The sequence below is a fragment of the Mesoplodon mirus genome, assembly GCF_964341445.2.
Source record: "Mesoplodon mirus genome assembly, chromosome: 17".
NCBI classification, from domain to species: Eukaryota; Metazoa; Chordata; class Mammalia; order Artiodactyla; family Ziphiidae; genus Mesoplodon; species Mesoplodon mirus.
The window spans coordinates 69279397-69302332 of record NC_138993.1 but is presented as its reverse complement, the minus strand read 5'-3'; the positions used below and the strand labels follow the sequence as shown (position 1 = coordinate 69302332).

At 38.2% G+C, this 22936-nt stretch overlaps 1 protein-coding gene across 2 annotated transcripts in view; it reads right to left on the bottom strand.

The window, feature by feature from the left end:
• ITGBL1 (integrin subunit beta like 1) overlaps positions 1 to 22936 on the bottom strand; it is a 217228-nt gene that overhangs the window by 27526 nt on the left and 166766 nt on the right. For both annotated transcript variants that reach the window (XM_082602463.1, XM_082602464.1), the window contains exon 8: positions 8530 to 8646. In XM_082602463.1, the coding sequence (XP_082458589.1) occupies positions 8530 to 8646 (117 nt within the window). The remainder of the gene's footprint in view (positions 1 to 8529; positions 8647 to 22936) is intronic.

Here is a 22936-nt window from a genome sequence, read left to right as displayed (position 1 = left end):
CCCTGGAGTAGCAAAGATTGCTGCCATGTCCTGCTCTCTACCATAAATGGTGCGGTGTCACTCCAGGACCTTTTGCTGCAGACTTATAAGATCCCCTGCCCGGTAAACGACTGATGTCTCTTTCTTCAGTCTCCAGGTTGGGCAACTATAAAGTTTATAGGCCTGCAGGGTGCATCCCAACACTGGTACACTTACAAACTCAGGAAAGAGGTTTGTGATTTTAAGAGGTAATTTGGAGATAACCACACTGCTACCCACATTGTCCAGCTAAGAAAGGCGTGGCCTGAGTGAGTGGTCTGAACCTTCCTCAATGTGAGAATTCCAGCAATGCCTGGGAAGGGGGTAGTGGTCACTGCACTCATACTCTCAGGCTGCCTGATCTTCTTCAAATTGCAGCCACAAACCAAAGAACTCCCTGAAGAGATGAAATGTGAACTGACTGTATAATTAAGAGGTGGCTCTTCATTATCCCTTCTTGTTTCTTAAATTGTACTCATAGTCTCATTTCAGGAGCAGAGAGGACAAAGCAGAGAAAAGCAATAACCAGTCCACTTCTTAGTCTCACCCTGGGTATATGGAGTACAGGAGGGAGATCTCTGGTTTAGCTTATATTAATTCAAAACAATTAAACACACATGAGCCAACATGTAGATATATTTTCCTTATGAAATCTTAAAATCAAGTACCCTAAAAATGAATACATCTTAGGGACTACCTCTCTGGACGAAGTGTGTTTTTCTTTCAGTAGTGACATCTGATTTTAAAAATCCATGCAGTTGTAGGTCACATAAAATTTTTATTGTTAATAGGGATGTTTTGAGAAGATCCACATGTGGTCTATGATCATTGAACATGACTTACCAGTAAGTAAGTGAGGCATGGTCTTACTTCCTATTGACTTTCTCTTTGACAGTCCCTGCCATGACCCTCATTTTCAGGTTGTAATTTTGGTGCAATCAAAACTGAACTGCTTAAAATTACGTAATTGCTTACATTCACCTTCAGGTACACTTGCTAATTTATCCCAGCCTCACAGAATTGGTTTAATCACTTTCAGTGTTATTGTTGAGAAGGTGGATAAACATCATTGGCTTAGTTCTCATGAGCCCACTGATTAGGTAGGTTTACAGTTATTTTTGGTTTTACTTATTCCTTGTTTGCTAAAGTGCTCAGGGAGTCCCTGCTTTGGAGCCAGGGACCCGCATTTTGATCTCTGGCCACACATTAGATACGTGCTTCTTGTCCGTCCCTCCAGGTGGAAGGCCACAGACACTATGGCTCGGTGTCTGGCAGTGAACTGAGAATATTACCCAAATTTGTGATGTCAATTTTGTTCTCAGAAGCTACACCAGAGGGGTGATGTTAATGTGTTTCACACACTCCTCGTAGTGAGATTCGTCCCCCACTGGCTGCCACATCATGGGGAGACCAAATGCTTTAAACAAAGTAGCTGCCATTCCTTCCTCAAGGCACAGAACTGCTGATTCGTATGATGCCAACTTCCTTCCAAAACATTCTGTAGCTGGTGAATCAAGAAATCTAAAACAGATGTATTTTTTTGTCCTGTTTTGGAGATGGACACTTCAATGAACTCCATATCGCACAGATGTTGAGGCTTCTCTGGCTTAGAAGTCTTATGCCCCATAGGAGCCCAAAATCTCTTCTCATTATTCCTTAAGCATAGCTTCCAGAAAACCCACAAGGGACATGCCTGGTGGCAGAGTCACAGCACTCATGGAAGCCAAAAACAATGGCATTCCCATAAGACATTCACAGTTCATTCACAACCCTTCCTAATCTAGTTGAAATGTATCGATCATAGTTCACATTACCATGAGCAACGTTGCCTGGTAACATTGGCATCTACCATCTTCATCTGTTTCCAGGGAGCTGGAGTGGGGAGGTTAACAGAGGGTCAGAGTCTCTTGCAGCAAAGTAAAGGGTTTTGTTAGCCTGTTGTCCATATTATTTCTAATACTGTCTCCAACACATCCAAGTTTTTCCATCTTTACCGTCCTCCATCTAGCTAAACCACATTCATCTCTCACTAGGACGCATCTCCTAAATCCACGTTCACCCACCAACCCCACAAATACACACTCCTCCCAGCAATCCAAACTTCACCCGGCAGCCAGAGGTACCTTTTAAACAGAGTGATAACGCTGTTGTCTTGTGTAAACCACTTGTATGGCTTCCGATCATCGCTTGAGTAAAGCCCCAAATCATTAACACAATTTACAAAATCTGTCATACCCTGCTCCCCTTTGCATTCTCATCTATCACACAGGGTTTCTCTCCAGTTCTCAAAAAACCCTTAAACATGTCACCCTCCCTTCCTGCATATGCCTCGGCACACTTTGTTCTGTGACTCCTGGGTCCCACCCATCTCTCCTCACCTGGCTACATTCTATGCATTCAATTACCAAGTATGGTGGTCATGATGCTTAGCTGATTAATACATGTCAAGCACATGTCATGCATCATATCATTTTTACCAGATATGAAGGCATTAGCAAAGCCTTCCATAGCCTCCAGTCTATGTCAAAGCCCCTATCATGTATGTTTCCATTGAACTAGTGCTTCTCCTTTCAGACCATCCGCCTCATTATCTTTCCTTTCTCAATGTTACCCTTTAAGCATAATCATCAACTCCAATAGATTCACCACTGAATCTCCAGGGCTGGCAAACAGTGTTTGAGCTGTTTGAGCTGGAGCTCAACAAATATTTCTTGAATTAAAGAAAAAAATAAACGATTACTTCAGTTTCAACCATGCAGAATGTGGAGGAATTTCCACATTGGAAATATTTAATTCGAATTTGAAGAGTATGAAGCCAGGAGGGAATGATGCTAAGAAATCATCTTGGCAGACACTGACCTCAAGATAAAAGAGGAAGAAAGAAGCGGAGATTACTCGAGGACAGTAAACAGTGAGCAGAAAAGACATGCAAAGGCCATTTCTAGGGAAATGCTAAGATTTATTAGTAAGCTCTGAGAATTGAGCAAGAAAAAAAGATCAAGTGATTATGAGAGAAGTGAGAGAAGAAACAGGGGGAAGGTGTTTCTGAGGTCCAGGAGACCATGTCAAGGGGGATTCTGAGTAGAGTAACCACAGATCTACACTGAAAAGCGGTCACGTAGAATGAGACCTGAACGGCACCCCGGATTTGGGCAACTAAGAATTATGAAAAACCCCATGGAGTCGGTTATACAGAATGGTGGGAGATAGAGCAAGTTTCTATGGGTTGAAGATTGAACCAAGAGGAATGCAGACATACAGGTCAGAGGTAAAGGCATCAAGGAGATCAAAAATATTTAAGGACATGCTTGTGTTTGAGGGGCAGTGCTGGGCTTTACACGAAGTAAGTAGGCAATGAGTATTTGTTGATTTAATTATTACATGATAGGATATTATTAAATAAGAAGAGATGTTCTTATGATAATGGATATTTTCAGATAGACTGAGAAATATAGAAACTTTGGCGATGCATGCTCTTACTCAAGCCCTAACGGCCAGTGTTTTCTTACCTGTGCTCCTCCCTGCTTGCAAACCCATGAGAAGCTTCTCCATGGAAGGTGCCCTGCTGAGTAAGAGCCACTAAAAATACTTCTGAGATGCATATGGCCACTTTGATTTGGTAGCTCAGTGTCAAGTGTGAGGATAGAAACTGCACTATGTAAAAAGAACAGACAGGAGAATTCATCTATGCCACCCAAAATTGAAGACAAGACAGTCACAGTTCTGAATAAACTGTGGTTACAAAAGGAATTAAAAAGCAAACGTGGAGCTCTGTTCTGTGTTGCATATTTACTGGAATCCACAGCATAAAATTCCACCTGAGTGGTTATGTCTATCATTCTCTCTATATGTATATAACACTAATGATAATATCTAATGTATATACATGACACATGTGCTAAGTACTTTATACACATTAACTCACTTAATCTCGCAATAACCCTACAAGAGACATACATTATAATCATCTTTTAAAGGTGAGAAATGGGTCTTATGTAAATTGCCTCAGGTCATATGGGGAGTAAGTGGCAGAGTCAAGGTTGGAACCAAGAAAGCCTCATGTCTATAGTCTTAACTACTGTACTATGTTGCCATTTACATTTCTAAATAGTTAAGTACATTTACATAAATGTTTGTGAAAGGAACTTGTGATCCCCTTATCAGCAGGTTTACTATGTCGTATACTTTAATGCTGAAATTACTGTACGTTCAAACTTGTTAATTAATGGCATGTTTCTTGTAATTTCTGTCCAGAGAACAGCTGCGACATAAATGAAATTCAAGGCTATAATAGCCAAGGCTCAAATAATTCCTTCTATAAAGCAGTGCTCAGAAAATAGAGGAATTAAAAATCACAGTACCTTGATGAACTGTCTTAAATCATAACTGGAGGCCAAGTGCAAAACTCACGTGGGAGGTGATGTTTCCAGTGAGAACATGAATTACAGTTGATCTTCACTATTCGAAGATTTCGCATTTGATAACTTGCCTACTCGCTAAAATTTATTTGTATCCCTGAAATCAACACTCGAGAAGCTTTCCAGGTCATTTGAGAACACGGACCGAATGGTGAAAAAATTCAGTTGCCTGAGGTTCACATTCCCAGCAAAGATCAAAGAAGGTCACACTCTGCCTTCTTTGTTCAGCTCTTACGCTGTAAACAAGTGTCCTTTTCCCAATATACTTGGTGCTGTACATTTTGCATTTTTGTGCTTTTTGTTGGTGATTTCAATGTTTTTAGATGGCCCCCAAGTACAGTGCTGAAGTGCTATCCAGTGTCCCTAAGTGCAAAATAGTCTGCGATGTGCCTTACGGAGAAAATCCGTGAGCCAAATAATCTTCATTCAGGCATGAGTTATAGGGCTGTTGGCCGAGTTCAATGTTAATAAATCAACTACATATGACACAATATGTCTTTACAAGACACACACATAAAACAAGGTTATGTATTGATTGGTTGATAAAAATGCTGCAAACAGAGGCAGGAACCTAGCTAGTCCCGTATTTCCCTCAGGAGCAGTGAGTCAGTATTTGCCAAATCCCTGTTCAAGACAACTTTATAGACCACAGCCACCATGAATACCAAGACTAGACTTATCTTGTCGAGGAACACTAACAGAGCATCAGTGTGGACTGTAAACTATGTGCAGCTTTTCTAGCTACACGTCAGTTCAGATACACATGAGCTGACCACGGATGGGGACATCCCTCTCCCTCTCCTTCCTGGAACTATCCCCCTCCAAGCAATAGGACTGACCATCAGAGTAAAGAGTCACAAAAAACTACACACTGGAATGTGTACAGATGTGTGGCAGAATTTAAGGCTCCAGGCTGTCAACTGGGCTGCAGAGCTCAGATGAAGCAGGAGAAGGTAAGTGAAGCCAATCGTTGTTACCTACAGACAATCTTTTAAATTATTGGTATTGGACTTCCCTGGTGGCGCAGTGGTAAGAATCTACCTGCCAATGCAGGGGACATGGGTTCAAGCCCTGGTCCGGGAAGATTCCACATGCCACGGAGCAGCTAAACCCGTGTGCCGCAACTACTGAGCCTGCACTCTAGAGCCCGTGAGCCACAACTACTGAGCCCGTGCGCCACAACTACTGAAGCCCACATGCCTAGAGCCCATGCTCCGCAACAAAGAGAAGCCACCACAATGAGAAGCCCATGCACCGCATCGAAGAGTAGCCCCCGCTTGCTGCAACTAGGGAAAGCCCACGCACAGAAATGAAGACCCAATGCAGCCAAAAAAAAAAAAAAAATGAAATTACTGGTATTATCTTAACCCTAAATCTCTCAAGGACATTATCTGTATGTCAAAGTGAAATTTAAGAATAACAACACAAAATATTTTCAAGAAAAATTTCCAAGGTGAGTTTCCTTTACCTACTTGAAAAATGTTCCAAGATCTTTCGGTCAGTAAAATGTCTTTAATACAATCTAAAATATAAAATTAAAATGCATAGGTGATTTCCTAGAGCTGGTTGCTAAAATTTAAGAAGAAATACCAATAGAATCCATCCAATTATAGTGATCAAAGATGCTTTGCTTATCTGATTACTACTGTACTAATATTTGTTGGCTGCTAGCTGACACAGGAGAAGCAGCAAAGTTTTTCCAACCTTGAAAACACGTTTGTGCTCTGATAATTATGTTTCAATATCATCTATATTTGGGAAGATCAACATCTAAGAATTAATCTCTAACTGTGTAAGCAAGGATCTCCCAAATCGTAGCCAAGGCTCTACCAGGAGGATAAGATATATTAGCCTGTCTCCAGCTACTGCCTAGTCTACTGTGCCCCATCCTGTATCCAATCAAAGAGAGGACAGATTGTCGGTAGGAAAATCTAGACGGTGGTAAAGAATGAGAATCTGCACTATCCAGAGGATAGACCACCCGGCATGAGAGTTGCGGTCCTTCCGCATGTGTATTCTGGCAGCTGCAGGAGTCTCCCAGCAACGTCATCCTTTCTGTTATGATGACTTTCACTTGGCACCCCCTGGGTTCTCTGCCCCGAGGTTTTCTCCAGCTGCAGAAGCCTGCTCTGATCCTGTACCTGTGAGGCATGCTGGATGTGGCCTGGCAGTTAACGTCTCCTAGAAGCAATCCTCAACCAATGACTGATGATATAAGAATTGTGTGTTTTACTCGGGCTCCTAGAGTTCCATCCTCTGTGCTGGGATGAAGCTCCAGTTGACCACAGCAGTAACTGGGTTGACAGCACAGTCTTAATCGGCTGCCCCTCCTCCATGCCACACTTTCCCACTCTCCTACCAGAAACTCCTTCCCCTTTCCAAGGACTTGCATCCAAATCCTTATCTCAGATTCTTACTTCTCATAGTTTCTCTACAAAAATAATTCTAGTCTCTGGGGCAATTATATTTCTGATTGTATATCAAGTAATTGGTGTTCTGGTTTGTACATTGGTCTTTTACTAGTTTGGCTAATGGGAGTCAGGTCCCTCTGGAACACAGAGGACTCTCAGTCAATGGACAAATCCAGAGTGTAGACACGCAGAGTCAAGAATTAGTCTAAAAAATTATCACTTTGTGAGATGCTTTCTCACTTAACTAGTAAACATTTGATCTCTTCTAACAAGCAGATATATAGATTTGCTTTCATCTTTGCTTTCCTCCCCAAAGAGAGAGAGGAAGAGAGATTCACTGGGGGAAGGGGGGACTGGTCATTTAATGGGTATGTAGATATGACAGGTTTGTAAAATGTCAAGTACTTAACAACAACAATAAAAAGGACTATAATCTGTTTAGATATGTCTGACAACTAACACGAGTGAAAAGAGAATCTAAACTAAAAATAATATTGACATAAAGTCAAAACAGTGGGATATCACTCTGGGGGAAATTGTGGTTTAGAGAGAGATCTGTGAACTGAACTCCACAGCTGCAACCCTGAGTCTGGCGCTTTTCAGTGATGGGACATTAACACCTCAAACCTCATTCACTTTTCCATTTGTGAAATGAGAAAAGCAGGAACTATCTCTGAGGATGTCTGTCATGGGAACTGCGAGAGATAAACGACCCGGCCCAACAGTTATTAAAAAGGGCCCTTTCCCTTGGCTCACAGAGAAAGGAAAGAAGAAAATATTTTTGATCAAATTCCAAGTGTTTTATAGTTGGTTAGAGAGAGAGTTGCTAGATAGATATACATGGAGGTCAGAGAGATGATAGAGGCGGGTGGTGTGCCAGCCTTCCATCACTTGTACGTACATGTGCGGGCTTTTTCCCCAATAACAGTGCCCAACTGCATTATGATAATTGTCTTAAAGAGATAGAGTTATATTCTTTTAGTGTGATTCCACGTCCAGTTCACCTCAATTGTCCTGGAAACCTGGGAGGAACCACAATTGGCATGCACCCTCTCTACAATACGGAGCTTTGCAAGACTGAACTAGAACCCTGGTGACCCCCTTTCCCTCCCCTGGATGAAGCTCAGGTGGACACTGGCAACATTCTACGCCTGGGACTCTCCTTTCTGCTGTGTTAACCTTCGTGACGACCCTCCATCTGTCTCATTCTTCCTTTGCACGGTTTATTACTTCAGTAAGTTCGTTTTGGGGTCTCAGAGCCAACATGGAAACTGAGTGTATATCTCTGGTGATTGTGTAATTAACTTTGAATATAGTCTTACTGCTTTATTTTCCAAGTCTCAGGTGATACTTACTTCCCCGATCCGTTTTTATCAGTAATCAAAACTGTAAACTGGTTGAAGCAAACCCTTTCAATGTCTTCAGAGGACTTGGTTTAGTCTCCACCATCTTTTATCAATAGCATGCTTTATCCTTTCACATACATACACGTGGATTAAATCAAGAGTCCAAGGTCCTTACCAACCTAACGGTATATTGCTTTTAGGTCCAATTGTGTATTGATTTTGTTTATCTTCTTTTTAACAGAATTTTTTTTTTTTTAAAAAAAAGGAGAAGTAGGATAAGAAAGGCAGGTGAAGCAGGCTGCAGGTAGGGAGCAGAGGGCTGTGAGAATTGCTCACCTCCACAGACCACGCCGTCCAAGTCTTCGCAGCGGCGATCGTCACACTCACACGTCTTGCCGTATACTCTGCCGCCTCCCGGAGGGTAGCAAGTGCATTCGCCACACTCACACTTACCTGCAAAACATAAAGGCAGAGTGCACTCAGTAGGAGGCTCACAGAATCAGGAAGGCTTTGAAAGGAAGCAAGCATCCTATTAGACTTCCTGGACCAGTTCTAGTCTGTGGCTGATAATAGCTCAGCAAATACCTTTTCCTACCTCCCTAAGGTTAAGCTGAAGGTCAAGCGCAAATGCCAAGGAGGTCGGTGGGAGCTGAAGAGACAACTCCTGGCTCATGTCGTTCCCATCTTCTACTTTCCACTTTCTGTTTCATTCATTTTTGAAGAATAATCCAACTATTAAACTCTCTCGGTATTTCATATTCCACTTATGATGAGACCATTTAACATAACTGAGTCAATTTTATATATTTTGACATAATTTGCCATAATGTGGTCATTTAAAAAATATTTTTAGTGTGGGTCTGTCTGCCACATCAGAAGAAAAAATGTTCATAGTGATATTTTAGTGATGATTTGGCATCCATTTTTGAGTTCATAGAAGTCATTTCAACATGGAACACATGTCCGAGTGCATGACCTAAATATCTTATTATCCTTGACTTAAAGTTGAAAAATATAAACATGTTTTGGAATGAGTTTGGTTCATAGTTTGGGGATTTCTTAACTATTTATCTTTATGTCTTTTGTCATTATTTCTGGAGCTGTAACTATGCCTCAAACACTATAATTCCTTCAATTCTGTCATTTTGTTGTCATAATATCACACATTGACTAGCATTATCACTGTCATTTTACTAAACAGGATATGGAGACGTACTGAGGCCAAGTTACTTTCCCCGGTGAACCAGTTCTTAAGGGATAGATTCAAAATTTATATCCATTCTCATTACACTTAAAGTTTGTGCATCTAAACATTAAGCCATATTGTATCTTAATATCCTCATAATGCAGCACCAGGAGGCTGTATGAGAAAGTACATTTCTTTTTTCTGAGGAATTGGTACTGGTTTGCCGGAAATTCAGCTGAGTGACTACTCCGAGACATCTGTTACTCTCTGTCATTATCCCAACCATCATAATTACACACCCACTGAAATGATCATAAGATACTTCAGGGCTGACCCTGCAATGTTGTTAGTCACTCTGTTGCTGCATTTGTGTCTCGTTAAAGAAATTCTGAGCTGGGATATGATGGAAGAAAGAAAAATTAGTATTTAGAATCATATAATTTCAGAGTTGTAATTAAAGATGATAATCTAATGCAGTGACTCATAATCTTTTGTGGCAGAAATGGTGGGGTTATGATCCCTTTGAGAATCCAGTGGAAGATATGGTGATAGATAATGTTGTTCTGGCCACCCTTCAACCCATCTCTCCGCCAACTTGGAGGCAGTGCCAAGTTCAGCAGGAGTCAGAGCCCCTCCTCTTTCCCCAGTGATACCCCCTCTTCCTATGGACTGGCAGACAGAACAGAGACACGCCAGACGCTCTTGGCCGGGGCTTGGATTCATGAGGGTGAAAGCAAGGCACAGGGCTGTGGCAGAATGCCAAGTGTAACAGCACAGCAGTGAGCATCCAGGGGTAGTAGAGCTCGGCACACAGAGGCTGAAGTTCAAAAGTGATGGCTGCAGGGGCTGGTCCTCGGCAGTGCCTTGCTTCGCTGGGGTGCTGCGTGAACTGATTGTCCAAGCTTGTGTTCTGAGCCTAAACTCTTCTAATAAAATGACTTTTCATCCCAGTTAATGACCTCGGTTTCTGTTGTACGCAATCAAGAACTCTGAGTGGCGGGACTTCCCTGGTGGCACAGTGGTTGAGAGTCCGCCTGCTGATGCAGGGGACACGGGTTCGTGCCCCGGTCTGGGAGGATCCCACATGCCGCAGAGCGGCTGGGCCCGTGAGCCATGGCCGCTGAGCCTGCACTTCCGGAGCCTGTGCTCTGCAACGGGAGAGGCCACAACAGTGAGAGGCCCGCGTACCGCAAAAAAAATAAAGAACTCTGACTGGTAGACCCCAGATCTCTCCCTGGAAAGATATACCAGCACGTGTTTATTTGCTATAAAATGTCAGGAGGATCCATGACTTTCTGCAGTTTATTTAATAGATGAGGAAACTCAAGTATGCTGAGGCTAAATGACGTGCTTAAGGCAAGCAAAGTAGACATAAGCAGTGTTGGTGCTAGAACCCAGATTTTCTGAGGCCTGGTTAACCTCCTCCTGTGCATAAACACGCTGGTTCTCTCATAGGTAGATGTGTGAAGGACAACAACGATCCAGATTGTGGAGAGAGGCAAAATATAGGACCATCAGCAGTGTGGCCCTATATGGTTAACTAGTCCATGGCGGACAGATGTGGGAAACTTCAACCACATCATTCCTGACAGGTAATCCACTCCCAGTTACCAAGAAAACAACACTTTTTAAGTTTGAGGGCATATGTATTTATGCTGACCATTTTATTAGCATTTTGAGGCATACAGGAAGTTTCTGAATATGTATTATTGGCTTCTTTGAAAAGGATGAACTAACTACTGGCATATGTGTTTAAATATCTCCATTTCACTGTTTTCATTCTGGATGGGGTCTTCTATTTCTCCCAATTTATCCCCCCCCCACCTTTTATACAGTTGGATAGTAAAGTGTTAATATATGGTCCTAGGTACCTTTTTTCCCTGACAGATTGTAATTCAAGCATCTGTTTAAAATATCACACAATAATTAACCATTTTGCAATTCATTTTTTAGGCCATGTATCTGTTGGTGTTTTAAAAATATGTTAAGGCAAATATTAGCTGAATTAACTTTATGTATGTAGCTCTAATTTAGTTTATAGGATACAGTAGATTCTGATGGGATGGCAAAGCATTAAGCATCAAGAAAGGCTAATTTGTCACAGATAGAAAGGTAAAGAAGAGTAAATTCTTCATGTGGTCCACATTTTAAAGGGCACTATTTTGCTGTGTCAGTTCACAACTTCACTCCATTCACTACCAGGACATAGACCTGCCAGGTAAATTTCCGCTCATCCTTTAAGATCCAAAGTAAATTCCACCAAATCCATGACACTTGCACCCTCCTAATCACTCATCTTCACAAAAACACCAGAATTAACTGCACTTCTCATGTGTCCTCATAATGTTTAAACCAATATTTATTGAACAGATGCACTAAATAATAATCACATGTAAATAGTTTGGTAACTTTGACACAAAGCATGAGCTTTAATGGAAGAACTTGAATTTAGAATAAGACGTTTCTCCCTGGAATGCAAAGGCATTTCCAATCACCTGAATACCTTCATTTGTGTTTTCCACAGTTACATCAATGAAATACATTCCACAGCAAATTCATCACCTTTATTCACAAACTTACTCCTTTTCCTGGATTCTTTTATCCCGGAGAAGGTCGCTATTCATTTAATCTGTCACTGGGTCTTGAAAAAACTTGACGACATACTTGATCCCTTCCTTCTTTTAATTAACCATTCTTCTCCTTTCAATTTCAAATTTCATAAAATCTAATTTCTTAAAACATAGCTATGATGATGTAACTCCCCTTCCCGTGACGGTCCCACATGACCTTTAAGGCAGAGATCAAATTTCTCAACAGGGCTTTCTACACAAGACCCAACTCATATTCCTAAGCTTATATCCAACAATCACAGCGCACTCGTGTTCAGAGACTTCGTTTTGTGCTCCATTTCTTCTCTCTGCCATGCACTCTACAACTTTCTCTATAAAATTTGACCTAGTGTTCAATAGCGAGCTTAAATCTGAAATCCTCTATAAACCCTTCCTTGCCATCCCTGTTTGGTCACCTGGAGGATTTGTTCCTTCTCTCTGATCCCACAGTACTTGGTTCACACCATTAGTAGATCAGTGAATGCACACATTATACAAAATAAATACATGCCTGAACCCTACCATACATAGTGATCTATTTATGGTCCAGGCTGATTTGTAACCTATTAGCAGCCAGCAAAGTTCTCTGTTGAGGTAGTAGCAAACACAAGCCTCAGAATGGGAGAAAATATTTGCAAACGAAATAACTGACAAAGGATTAATCTCTAAAATATACAAGCAGCTCATGCAGCTCAATATCAAAAAAACAAACAACCCAATCCAAAAATGGGCAGAAGACCTAAATAGGCATTTCTCCAAAGAAGACATACAGATAGCCAAAAAATGCATGTAAAGATGCTCGACATCACTAACCATTAGAGAAATGCAAATCAAAACCACAATGAGGTATCACCTCACACCGGTCAGCATGGCCATCATCAAAAAATCTACAAACAATAAATGCTGGAGAGATACAAAATTAAGATAGACATTTAAAAACTTTTAATAGTAGAGGGAATACAGGTAAAGTACATGAGCACACACACCCTACAGGGTTACAGAAGGTTCCTGGAAAAGGTGAATTCGGAATGAGTCTTAAAGTGTTTGTTAAATGTTAATCAGGCAAAGAAGAAAGAAAATAAATTTTAACGTAAGATTCAGTTAAAAGAATGGGCTCTGATTTTAAATAAATCTGTATTTTAATCCTGGCACACCCAATGTTAAATGTGATTCTTTGGAAGACTAAGTTAAACCTCATTTATTACAGCTACAGGATGGGGATAATAATAAAACTGATCACATAAGGTTTTGGTTAGGCTAAATATTATCATACATATCAAGTACATAGGACAGGACCTGACACATAGTAAGTGGTCCATAAATAATAGATATTATTATTTATATTTTTATAATTAAAAAAACATATTGGGAGGCTTGAATTTCAGTAACTCACATAAAATCCATTCCTTAACTTTCTGATTCTATTTCTCTAAAAAAAATAAACCAACTGTATTTCCTGATCCAGAATGAGATTATTTAAGAAGAACACCATATCATCAAATGCACCTGCTAGCCTGGGAACAGAAGGTACACTCTCTACAACCTTATTTTCTTCCACTTTTTAAAAGGGCAAAACCACACTTGCAGTACATGCTCAATATTTGGAGAGTAATTAGAGGCTCACATAAAACAGAAAAGAGATTAGCACTTTACTAACACAGTCCTCCTTTGCCTAAAATAATAGGTTTACCATAGCAACCTGATTGTACTAGGAAAAGCTCCTGCCAAATGCACCCGAAGTTCCCTTGAAACTTCTATGAGAAGGAATTAAACACTTCAGAACTATAATATTCTGTACTATTTCATCTAAGTACAAATATTTTGTGTGTGAGAATAAAGTAATCTTCCATCAGACATTTGAAAGTGAAGAGGCAACTTTCACCTTCCATTTCAAAATGAGCAGTGAGACTTCTTATAATTCAAGCCACACTTTGACACTACATTTGCTAGCCAAGGAAGAGATGCTCGTAACTTTTTTAAAAACATGGATAAATGTCAATCCTTCTGTTTGTGTTTTCTTAGTACACAAGGATTAAAGTAATTAATCACAGACCTTTGTGAGGAAATAAGACATTTAAGCAAATGTTGTACTGATATAGTTTTCTGTTGTTTGCCCTTAGAGTGTCTAAAATTGAAATTGGGATATGGGAGTAGCAGGCTTCACTTTTTTCTAAAGGTTTTCCAAGGTATTGAGCAGAACTTCACAGAGGAAGTCTATTAGAACTCTAAGTAAGAGTATCTCGTTATTTCAACCTTAAGATTAGTTTCTATAACAATAACTAAAATTACTCAATTCATTTATTTCTAACAAAAATTTTATGAATTAAGTAGCAATATCATACTTGTTTACCAATATAACTAAGAAACTATGCGATAGACCCAAGGTTAAAAAATCAGAGAAAGAATGAGGTTGGAAATGTGGAGCTTAGGTAATTAATCAATTAAGTAATTAATCAATGTGGCCCATCCTGAATGAGTCAATATAAATTAGAATAAGAATCTCATTCTTTGTACCTGATAAACCCATTGACTGGACAGTGGGCAGTACCTTGCTTCAGAAACAAGGTTTTGGGATTCTGCAAACAAAAGTCCTATCACATCCAGGCCTATGCCTGGTATTGAATTATTGATTCCATAGGGCATAAATAAACACATGCAATTGTAATTCACCATGAAAGACTCTATGGGACAAATGTCACAGATAGAAACAGACAACAAATGCTATTTACCAGTGAAAGATTTGATACAGAGAAACGTTTCTATAGAAAGTTTCTTGAAGATAAACTATATTTGGGCAAAAAAGGGATAAGGTAGAATCAGGCCTTAATCACTTTTAAATTCTTGCTTGGTTCTGTTACTTTAAAACATTCAAAAGTGTGAGTGAATATATCACTTCCTTAATACACATTTCAGGAGTGCTAATTAAATTGATTTGAAACAAGTGTGGACATTCTTCCCACATCAGGGATAATGAGAGAATTTACTTTACAAATTGAACAATGAAATCCATCTAACAATAAATAATACATTTCCATCAACAAGCTAATCTTTTAAAATGAAGAAAAAATATACCATAAAGCAATATTTTCTCCTAACTTATTTTTTAATTATTCTTTATTTCTGAATCTACCAATATTAGTTTTCCCAAATCATAAAACATTAGAAAGAACATTGAGTATATATGTAAGTGTATACATATATCAGAATATATGAGTATATGTACATTTAAATTTGAAGTTATTGTAACTCCATGTGAGCAACTTATCCTCAAATGGCTCAGGTAAAAAGAGTTCTTTGTACTATTCTTAAGTCTTCTAAGATCAAAAGTATCTCAAAATAAAAATATTTTAAATTTTAAAAATATGCAAGTAAAATTCTAAACATAATTTATCTATGCAGCTAAATGTTTTTTAAAAAATAAAGTCTTGTCAATAATTATATATACACTTAGCCACGTGTTTTACATTCACTTTTGGAAAATATCCTTTAACATCATATTCAGGATTTAAGCCCATCTTTTTTCAATAAAGCAGTGTCAAATATATGCAGAGCCTGGGAATCATGTAGTCAAAAATGTCAGAAATTCAATAAACTTAAAATATAAGGCTATAGTGAACTTGCTTTAACTTTGTCATTTTATAGCACAGTTAACATATTCAGGATTAATAGGTAAGAGTTACAAGGAAACAGAGTTTAATACTGTAATAAATAACATTATACACATCAGAGTAGTCCATTATGGAATGTGCTGCCATGGTAGGGAGTAAGCTTCCATCACTGAAGGAACTGAAGCCAAGAAGGCAGTCTTTGATAAGAGTTAAGAGTTTGTGCTCTGGATTCAGAAAGACCTAAGATAGAATTTAATATCCACCACTTATATGCTCTATAATCTTAGAAAATAACTAAACCTTTCTATTTTAAAATTTTCAAAATTGGGAATACCTACTTAATAAGTAACTTTAAGGACACCAAAACAGAAATATATTTTTTTAAGTATTACTGTTTGGATTTCCTAAGTACCACTGTGATATTTGTTTGTGGCACAGTGTTTAAACTTTAAGAAAAAAATAAATAAATGTATAACTTGAAGAGTAAAAGGCTTTCACAAATAGAACCACATATTATAATTTTATATAACTGGAAGTAATATACCATTTTTTCACAGCTAATCTGTTTCTCCCTCAATATGAATGTCTACTTCCTTTTTTGCTCTGCCAACAATATATTTCAGATAACTTATGGTTTCTGTACTAAGTAATGCTACTTCTTTAAAAGGTATTTTATTCTGACATTATTTTTCAACAAACTCCTATGGCACCTGAAAGTCCTATCTCCGTTTTATCTCTAGCCTCAGAAATAATTTTTGACTAGCAAAACATCAATATATAAGTCAAAGCCTCCTAAGGCAGCCTGGATTTAAGTGGCCAAGATCCTAGAGAAAAAGGAACCACAGGGTAGTGAGTTCTACCCAATACACAAATAATCCCCTTCATGCATTTGTCAAGCCTGAAATTTTTTAGGGCAAGAGGATAAAGCATTAAGCAGAAAGCCACATCTAAAAGATGAATAAACTAAACAGAGCTTTTGGTTTTTTCATCTGGCTGGAAAGACAGTACTTGGAACTCAGGGACCTTTGAGAAGGAGGGCATTGATAAACATAACATAAACATCCCAGGTTTTCACTTTAGAAATCATTTTAATGCCTGATTGGATTGAGGTTATCTGCCTTTGTACATATGTCTGCCAGACAAAAAGTAAATTGTAAATTATCTCTTCATGGAAGATAACATCATTTACAAAATTCTACCAATTTTATTAAACAATATTTATACCCAATTAAAAAATAGTTATATCAATAGACAAGACAGAATGACTAAAAAGGAAAGAGAAAAATAGACAATACAAAAAGGTCCAAAAATGATACAGGTGGCCAAACTAGAATTGTCAGTAATGGACTTTAAAATAACTATGATTAATATATTCAAAAAACTATATTACTAAATGGAGAAATTATTCAGAGAATCACCTATAAAAATGAAGTAGAAATTCTGAATTTAAAAATACTGTTACTGAAATTAAAAACTGAATAAAGAGAGTCAGTGGCAAATCAGACACAGGAGAAAAGAGGCTTAGTAAACTGGAAGATAGGTCAGTAGAAAATATCCAGACTGAAGCATAGAAAACAAAAAGAATGGATAAAAAAAGCTTGAGAAATACACTGGACATGAAATAATATCCAAAACATCTAATTGGGTACCCAGAAAAAAAGACAGGATGAAGCAGAAGTAATATTTTAAGAGGTCATAGATAAGACTTCCAATAGTGCTGTAATGGACTGAATTGGACATAATGGTATGTAAATGCAGAGGGACAAAAATAGCCAAAGCATTGTTGTCAGAGAAAAGTGGGTGGAGAAATTACAATACCAGATTTTAATACATACTATAAAGTTATAGCATTTAAGAGTGTATTGCTGGTAAAATATTAGACAAATAGACAAATGGAACAGAATGAAAACACTGGGAAAAGACCCATGCAATATAAGGTCACTTTATTTATGACAGAGATGACATCACAGTACAGTGGGGAAAGGTTGATTTTTCAATAAGTGGTTCTATCTTGCCTGGACTAGTCACTTTTGCTTTTCAGAGATTGCTATCTGTTCTCTTCTCACATATTGTTACACTATGCTATTGAACTAAATGATCTCTAAAGTGTCGCAGATGTATTCACAGAATTTGATTCATAAATCATCAATTGTAGCTACCAGACCTGTTTTCTAGTTAAATGTTCCAAATATGTCTGGTCAAGTTGTATAATTTGTTAGACTCTAACGGCAGCTACCAAGGTATTACTTGCAGTATTTTTCTCAAAGACTGTTACTATGCAATGCAAATATAAAAATCATACTAATTTATACAACTTATATCTAAATATTTAAACTATGGCCTTCCATCACAAATAGAAAGTTGCTTGTGGTTCCCTTCAAATCAATTTATTTTCTGGAGAAACTAAGACCAACACTTCCTACCATTGGCTAAATATAGAAACATAATTCCAAATAATGGAACTTACTAGGGTCATAAGTGATCCAGATTGATGGAAATATAGATATATTCTCAAAGTATATCCTAATGAATAGTGCCTGTAAAGGCAAAAAGACAGTAGTTAAAAGTCATGGAAACAGTTCAGAATGGGGGAAGACTTATGAGAAAAATTGCTTGACCTTCTTTTTCACTATTTCAAGAAAATGAAATACTTAGTCATAGCAGAGACCACAGAGACTTCATGGCTAATCTTAGCTGCCTAGAAAAACTGAATGATGACCAAATCGATGAGGGTGCTCTATGTTTCTTGGACGTTACCAGATAAAAGGAAACATTTCATTTTGATAAGAGTATCACAGGGTAGTGTACAGATGTAGGAAGAAAGAGAAATATGCCTCCAATTAAGGGAAAGAGGAAAGAAGGAGGGTGCTAAAAGAGAAAGAACTCTCAAATACCTGTGATTATCTGCTTGTATTAGCAATGGAAAAGAAGGTCAGAAGATAAAGGTATTGGAAATGCAGACCTTTCATGCAAACCTTCACATCTCCCTGACTATAGGGAAATGTAGGAGAAATAGTAGTTTGTGTGAAATAAAACCTGATCTTACTTTGGGTCCCTTCATATTATGAGTTAATCTGTGCTTATGTGTCTCTCTTATTCAAATCTTCAATAAAATCAAAGGAGTGAATATAAAATAATAAAAACAAAATCACACGTAATTGCTAATGGTCAAAAACATTTATGCCCTTGCTTGAAAAGCAATGTCTTTTTTGAAGGAACAGGAAATTGCAATATCAGCTCTTCAGTGAAACGACTTCTGCTTTCACCTGATGTATCAAAAGAAATAGGCCATTCAATCACTTATAGCAATAAGAGTTAACATTGCTACTGCCAAAGCTATTCAGGGAATGAAATGAGGTAATGAAAGAAAACAAAGAAAGCCTATGTGATGCTTTAAACAATGATAAACTCTACATCACACAAAAAGCACTGTTGGAGGAACCCTGATTACTCTTGTCTTGAGACATCTTTGGCTTAAATACATCTGATTGCCTGAGAGTCCAAAGGATTGATTGCTTGCCCATGATGTGTTATGTAATGAGAAACTGCATTAATTCCACTGGGAATTTTAAATAGCATATTCCTTTTTTTTTCCTAGCAAATGACAACTGCTGTGTGGGAAGTATAGTTAATAAACATTCTAAACTTATTCTCCTCCAAATCTAAGTTTCTTGTTTATCCTCCACTTAATTTTAAATTTTATTTTATTTTTTGGTGGGGAGATATGATTTTAAATGAGTTTTCATTAACTTTCACTTTTTGAAATAGTATTACAAAAGATATATTACAATGACGTACATAGTATGTAGGCTTTAGCTTCCAGCAATATGAAGAACAAAAAAATATTGGACCTAAAATAAAGTGTCTGTTCCATTGCTGGGCTTATGGGAAGTCATGTAATTCTTCAAAAACTATGAGCTGGGGACTTCCTTGGTGACACAGTGGTTAAGAATCTGCCTGCCAATTCAGGGGACGCAGGTTCAAGCCCTGGTCCGGGAAGATCCTACATGCCGTGGAGCAACTAAGTCCGTGCGCCACAACTGCTGAGCCTGTGCTCTAGAGCCCAAGAGCCACAACTAATGAGCCTGCATGCCACAACTACTGAAGCCCACGAGCCTAGAGCCCGTGCTCTGCAACAAGAGAAACCACCACAATGAGAAGCCTGCGCACCACAATGAAGAGTAGCCCCCACTCACCACAACTAGAGAAAGCCCGTGCACAGCAATGAAGACCCAACGCAGCCAAAAATAAATAAATAAAATAAATAAATTTATTAAAAAAGAAAAAACCTATGAGCTGGAACAAGGGCAATTACCATAAGCCCATATGAAAGAGGTCCTGAGGGTAAAAGCCTACATCAGCACTTCAAGCAATGAAAGTGGAGAAGTTGAATTTGAGACTCCTTGAGTAAACTGGGGACTCTGGAAAGAAGGCTAAAGAGATCCAAGATCAGTAATATCCTGGGAGAATCTAACACAAATCTTGACTGAAGAAAGGTGTCCTGAATTTACACTTCAAGATTTTCTAGCGTTTAGAATAAACCATGTATAAGCTTACAACTGAAGACCAACAAATAGGTACACACAAGGAAACAAACCACCATGAGTGAAAGCCAGCAAAAACAATATTAATTTTAGCTCTGTGCTACAGACTTGATATTGTCTAGAAACCTGTCTTGCTATCTTTTCTCTTGAATATATTTTCCATAGTGACTCTAATATCTGTATCTGATAATCCCAGTAAATGGGTCATTTATGCATGTATTTCTATTGGTTGTTGTTGTTTCCTTGGTTTTGTTTCTTATTTCTCTGACTGAATGTCAGAAATTGCATATGGAAAGATTACAGAGCCTATGGATCATAGCCTTTTCCCCAGAAATAGTTCACTTCTTGTAAGCAGATACAGCAATGTGTCTCATCCTGGGGAAATTTTGCCCCCCGGGGGACATTTGGCTATGTCTGGAGATATTTCTGACTGTAATGATGGGTTGGAGGTGCTACTGACATCTAGTAAGTAATGAACAGAAACAATGCTAAACATACTACAAAGCACAGGACAGCCCCACAGCAAAGAATTATCCAGCCCAAAATATTAATAGTGCTGCTACTGAGAAACCCTAAGATAAGTGACAGCAGATCACCTTAATCCAAATAGAGATGAGCTCCCCTGAGGCTGAGTTGCATTTATTCCTTATTTACCCCTCCCCTTTCCAAGAGGTCCAAACACACTGGCATCTGCACTCATGCACACACATACATATGCACATATAGACACTCACATGAAAATTAGCCCACCCGAGTCTATACTTCCTCCTTTAAGACTGATCATTGTCACCCCCTCTAAGAAGCATTGTCTGCCACTTCCTCAGTCCCCATATACAACCACCACTGAAGGCTTGATTAGGTATCACTATGATGTTTAAAACAGAACCTTGGCAGCACTCTAGCCTGATACTGATCGATACTGATCAATCTAAACAGATACTGGTTGATCTAAAATGTACTCCATGGTGTTGAGTCTGCTTAACAGTTTTTAATCTAGGCTGCTCATTTGCATCTTGCATTCAGTTTTTATGTAAATCGTTAAAACTTTATGCCATTACGTAAGACTCCCACTCACTATATTTTTTAAATGTATTCTCCCATTATCCCCTATTTTAAAAATCCCCTATTTAAAAAATCACTTCCTTAGTTTCAAATCAAGATTTTTAAATATCACACACACACACACACACAAACACAAACACAAAGTCCCTTTTACTTTTAAAATGATGATTTAACTGATTTAAATGTAGTATTATCAAGGCAATACATAATTATAAATCAATGCAGGATAAATGTAAATGAAAATAAAATAATACATACAAGGCAGGAAATCCCCCATTAAACTCAGCTCCAGGGACAATTATCGTTAACATTGTAATGAATTTCCTTCTAGACTTTCATCTACACTTATTTTTACATATATGAGTAAACAAGGCAATATAATTTTATCTCAAGTTATAACATAAATATCTTAGCTAGGAGCATGTTGTAAAGGATTCATTTTAATTAATATCGTTCTTCCAGTAGCCCTTTCCATGACCTAAGCTATGGTTGGACTTAATCCTAGAGTATGTTATTATATTTTTTAAAGAGCAGATATATCTGGTACCAGCCCAAACCTCTACTGCACACACTTGAATTCCTCCTGCTGTCAGAATTTCAAGTAGATTAATTTACTTAAAACTTGACTTATTGGCCATTCTCTCTGTGTAGAGACAGAATGCTGATTTAGTCACTTAAAAATCAGTTAGTAGGCCATCTGTGGGAGAAGAAATTCATCTTTCTACACTATTCTTTTGAAATTTCTCATGAACTCTTACAAATGAGCTTCTTTGTCATGCGTGCCACCCAAGGGATAAGAAGAGATGGAAAGGTGGGGGGGGGGGAGTCTTTCCTTTGCCCCCTTCACTCAGGGTTGTACTAATGCAGATTATTCAGTTGAGAACCATTTGTTCTCTGCTTCATAATCTGTGGAGACAATCATTAATATTCAACTACGGGAACAGCATTCTAGGTGTTGTATGGAACACAGAGGGAGAGAGGCTAAAATCTAAATCAAATAGATGATTCTATGAAGACTGATGGCCCCAAGGAAGAGAAAGTTACCCTCCAATATGAATTCCAATTTCCACAGAATGAAAACTGACCTCAACATATTTTGTAACTATAAAGAAAACTACTACTGCACTTTGGGCAGGTTTAGCTAACACGTAAGGGGAGTAATACAAAATAAAACAAATCAAAACGAAAGAAAGGGGCCCATAGTAACATGCAGAATGGGGATAAGAATGTATCATAAGATGCTTTTTAAAAAGTTTTATTTTATGTGTGATGAGCAAGTGAGGAGGAAAGTAAAATGATACCTTTGGTGTAATTTGTTTATGGATTTGGTGTATGTGTTAGGTTGTTTACCAGGATCAGTATATCATCAGATCATCAGAGAGGTGGCAGGTTTGATAAAGGCTTAAAACAATGAACTAAATGAAATGTTAACAATAAATAATTTATTTAAACAGTAAATGATGAATTTTTATGCAACTCGAATTAAAAACTGAAGGTACACTGGGCTAAGCATAATTTTAAAGCTCACTGATTTAATACAACCTAAATGTAGCAATTATATTCATACTAACATTTTAACCCACACACACTACATCAGCTTTATTATGTTTAAGGTCACGTCAAGGCACTTTCCTTTCCGCATCTGGGCTAATTTCCCATCAGAGACAATACGGGGAATACAGTCTAATCAACTTAATCAACACTATCTGAGCACAAGAGGAACCTGAATATATA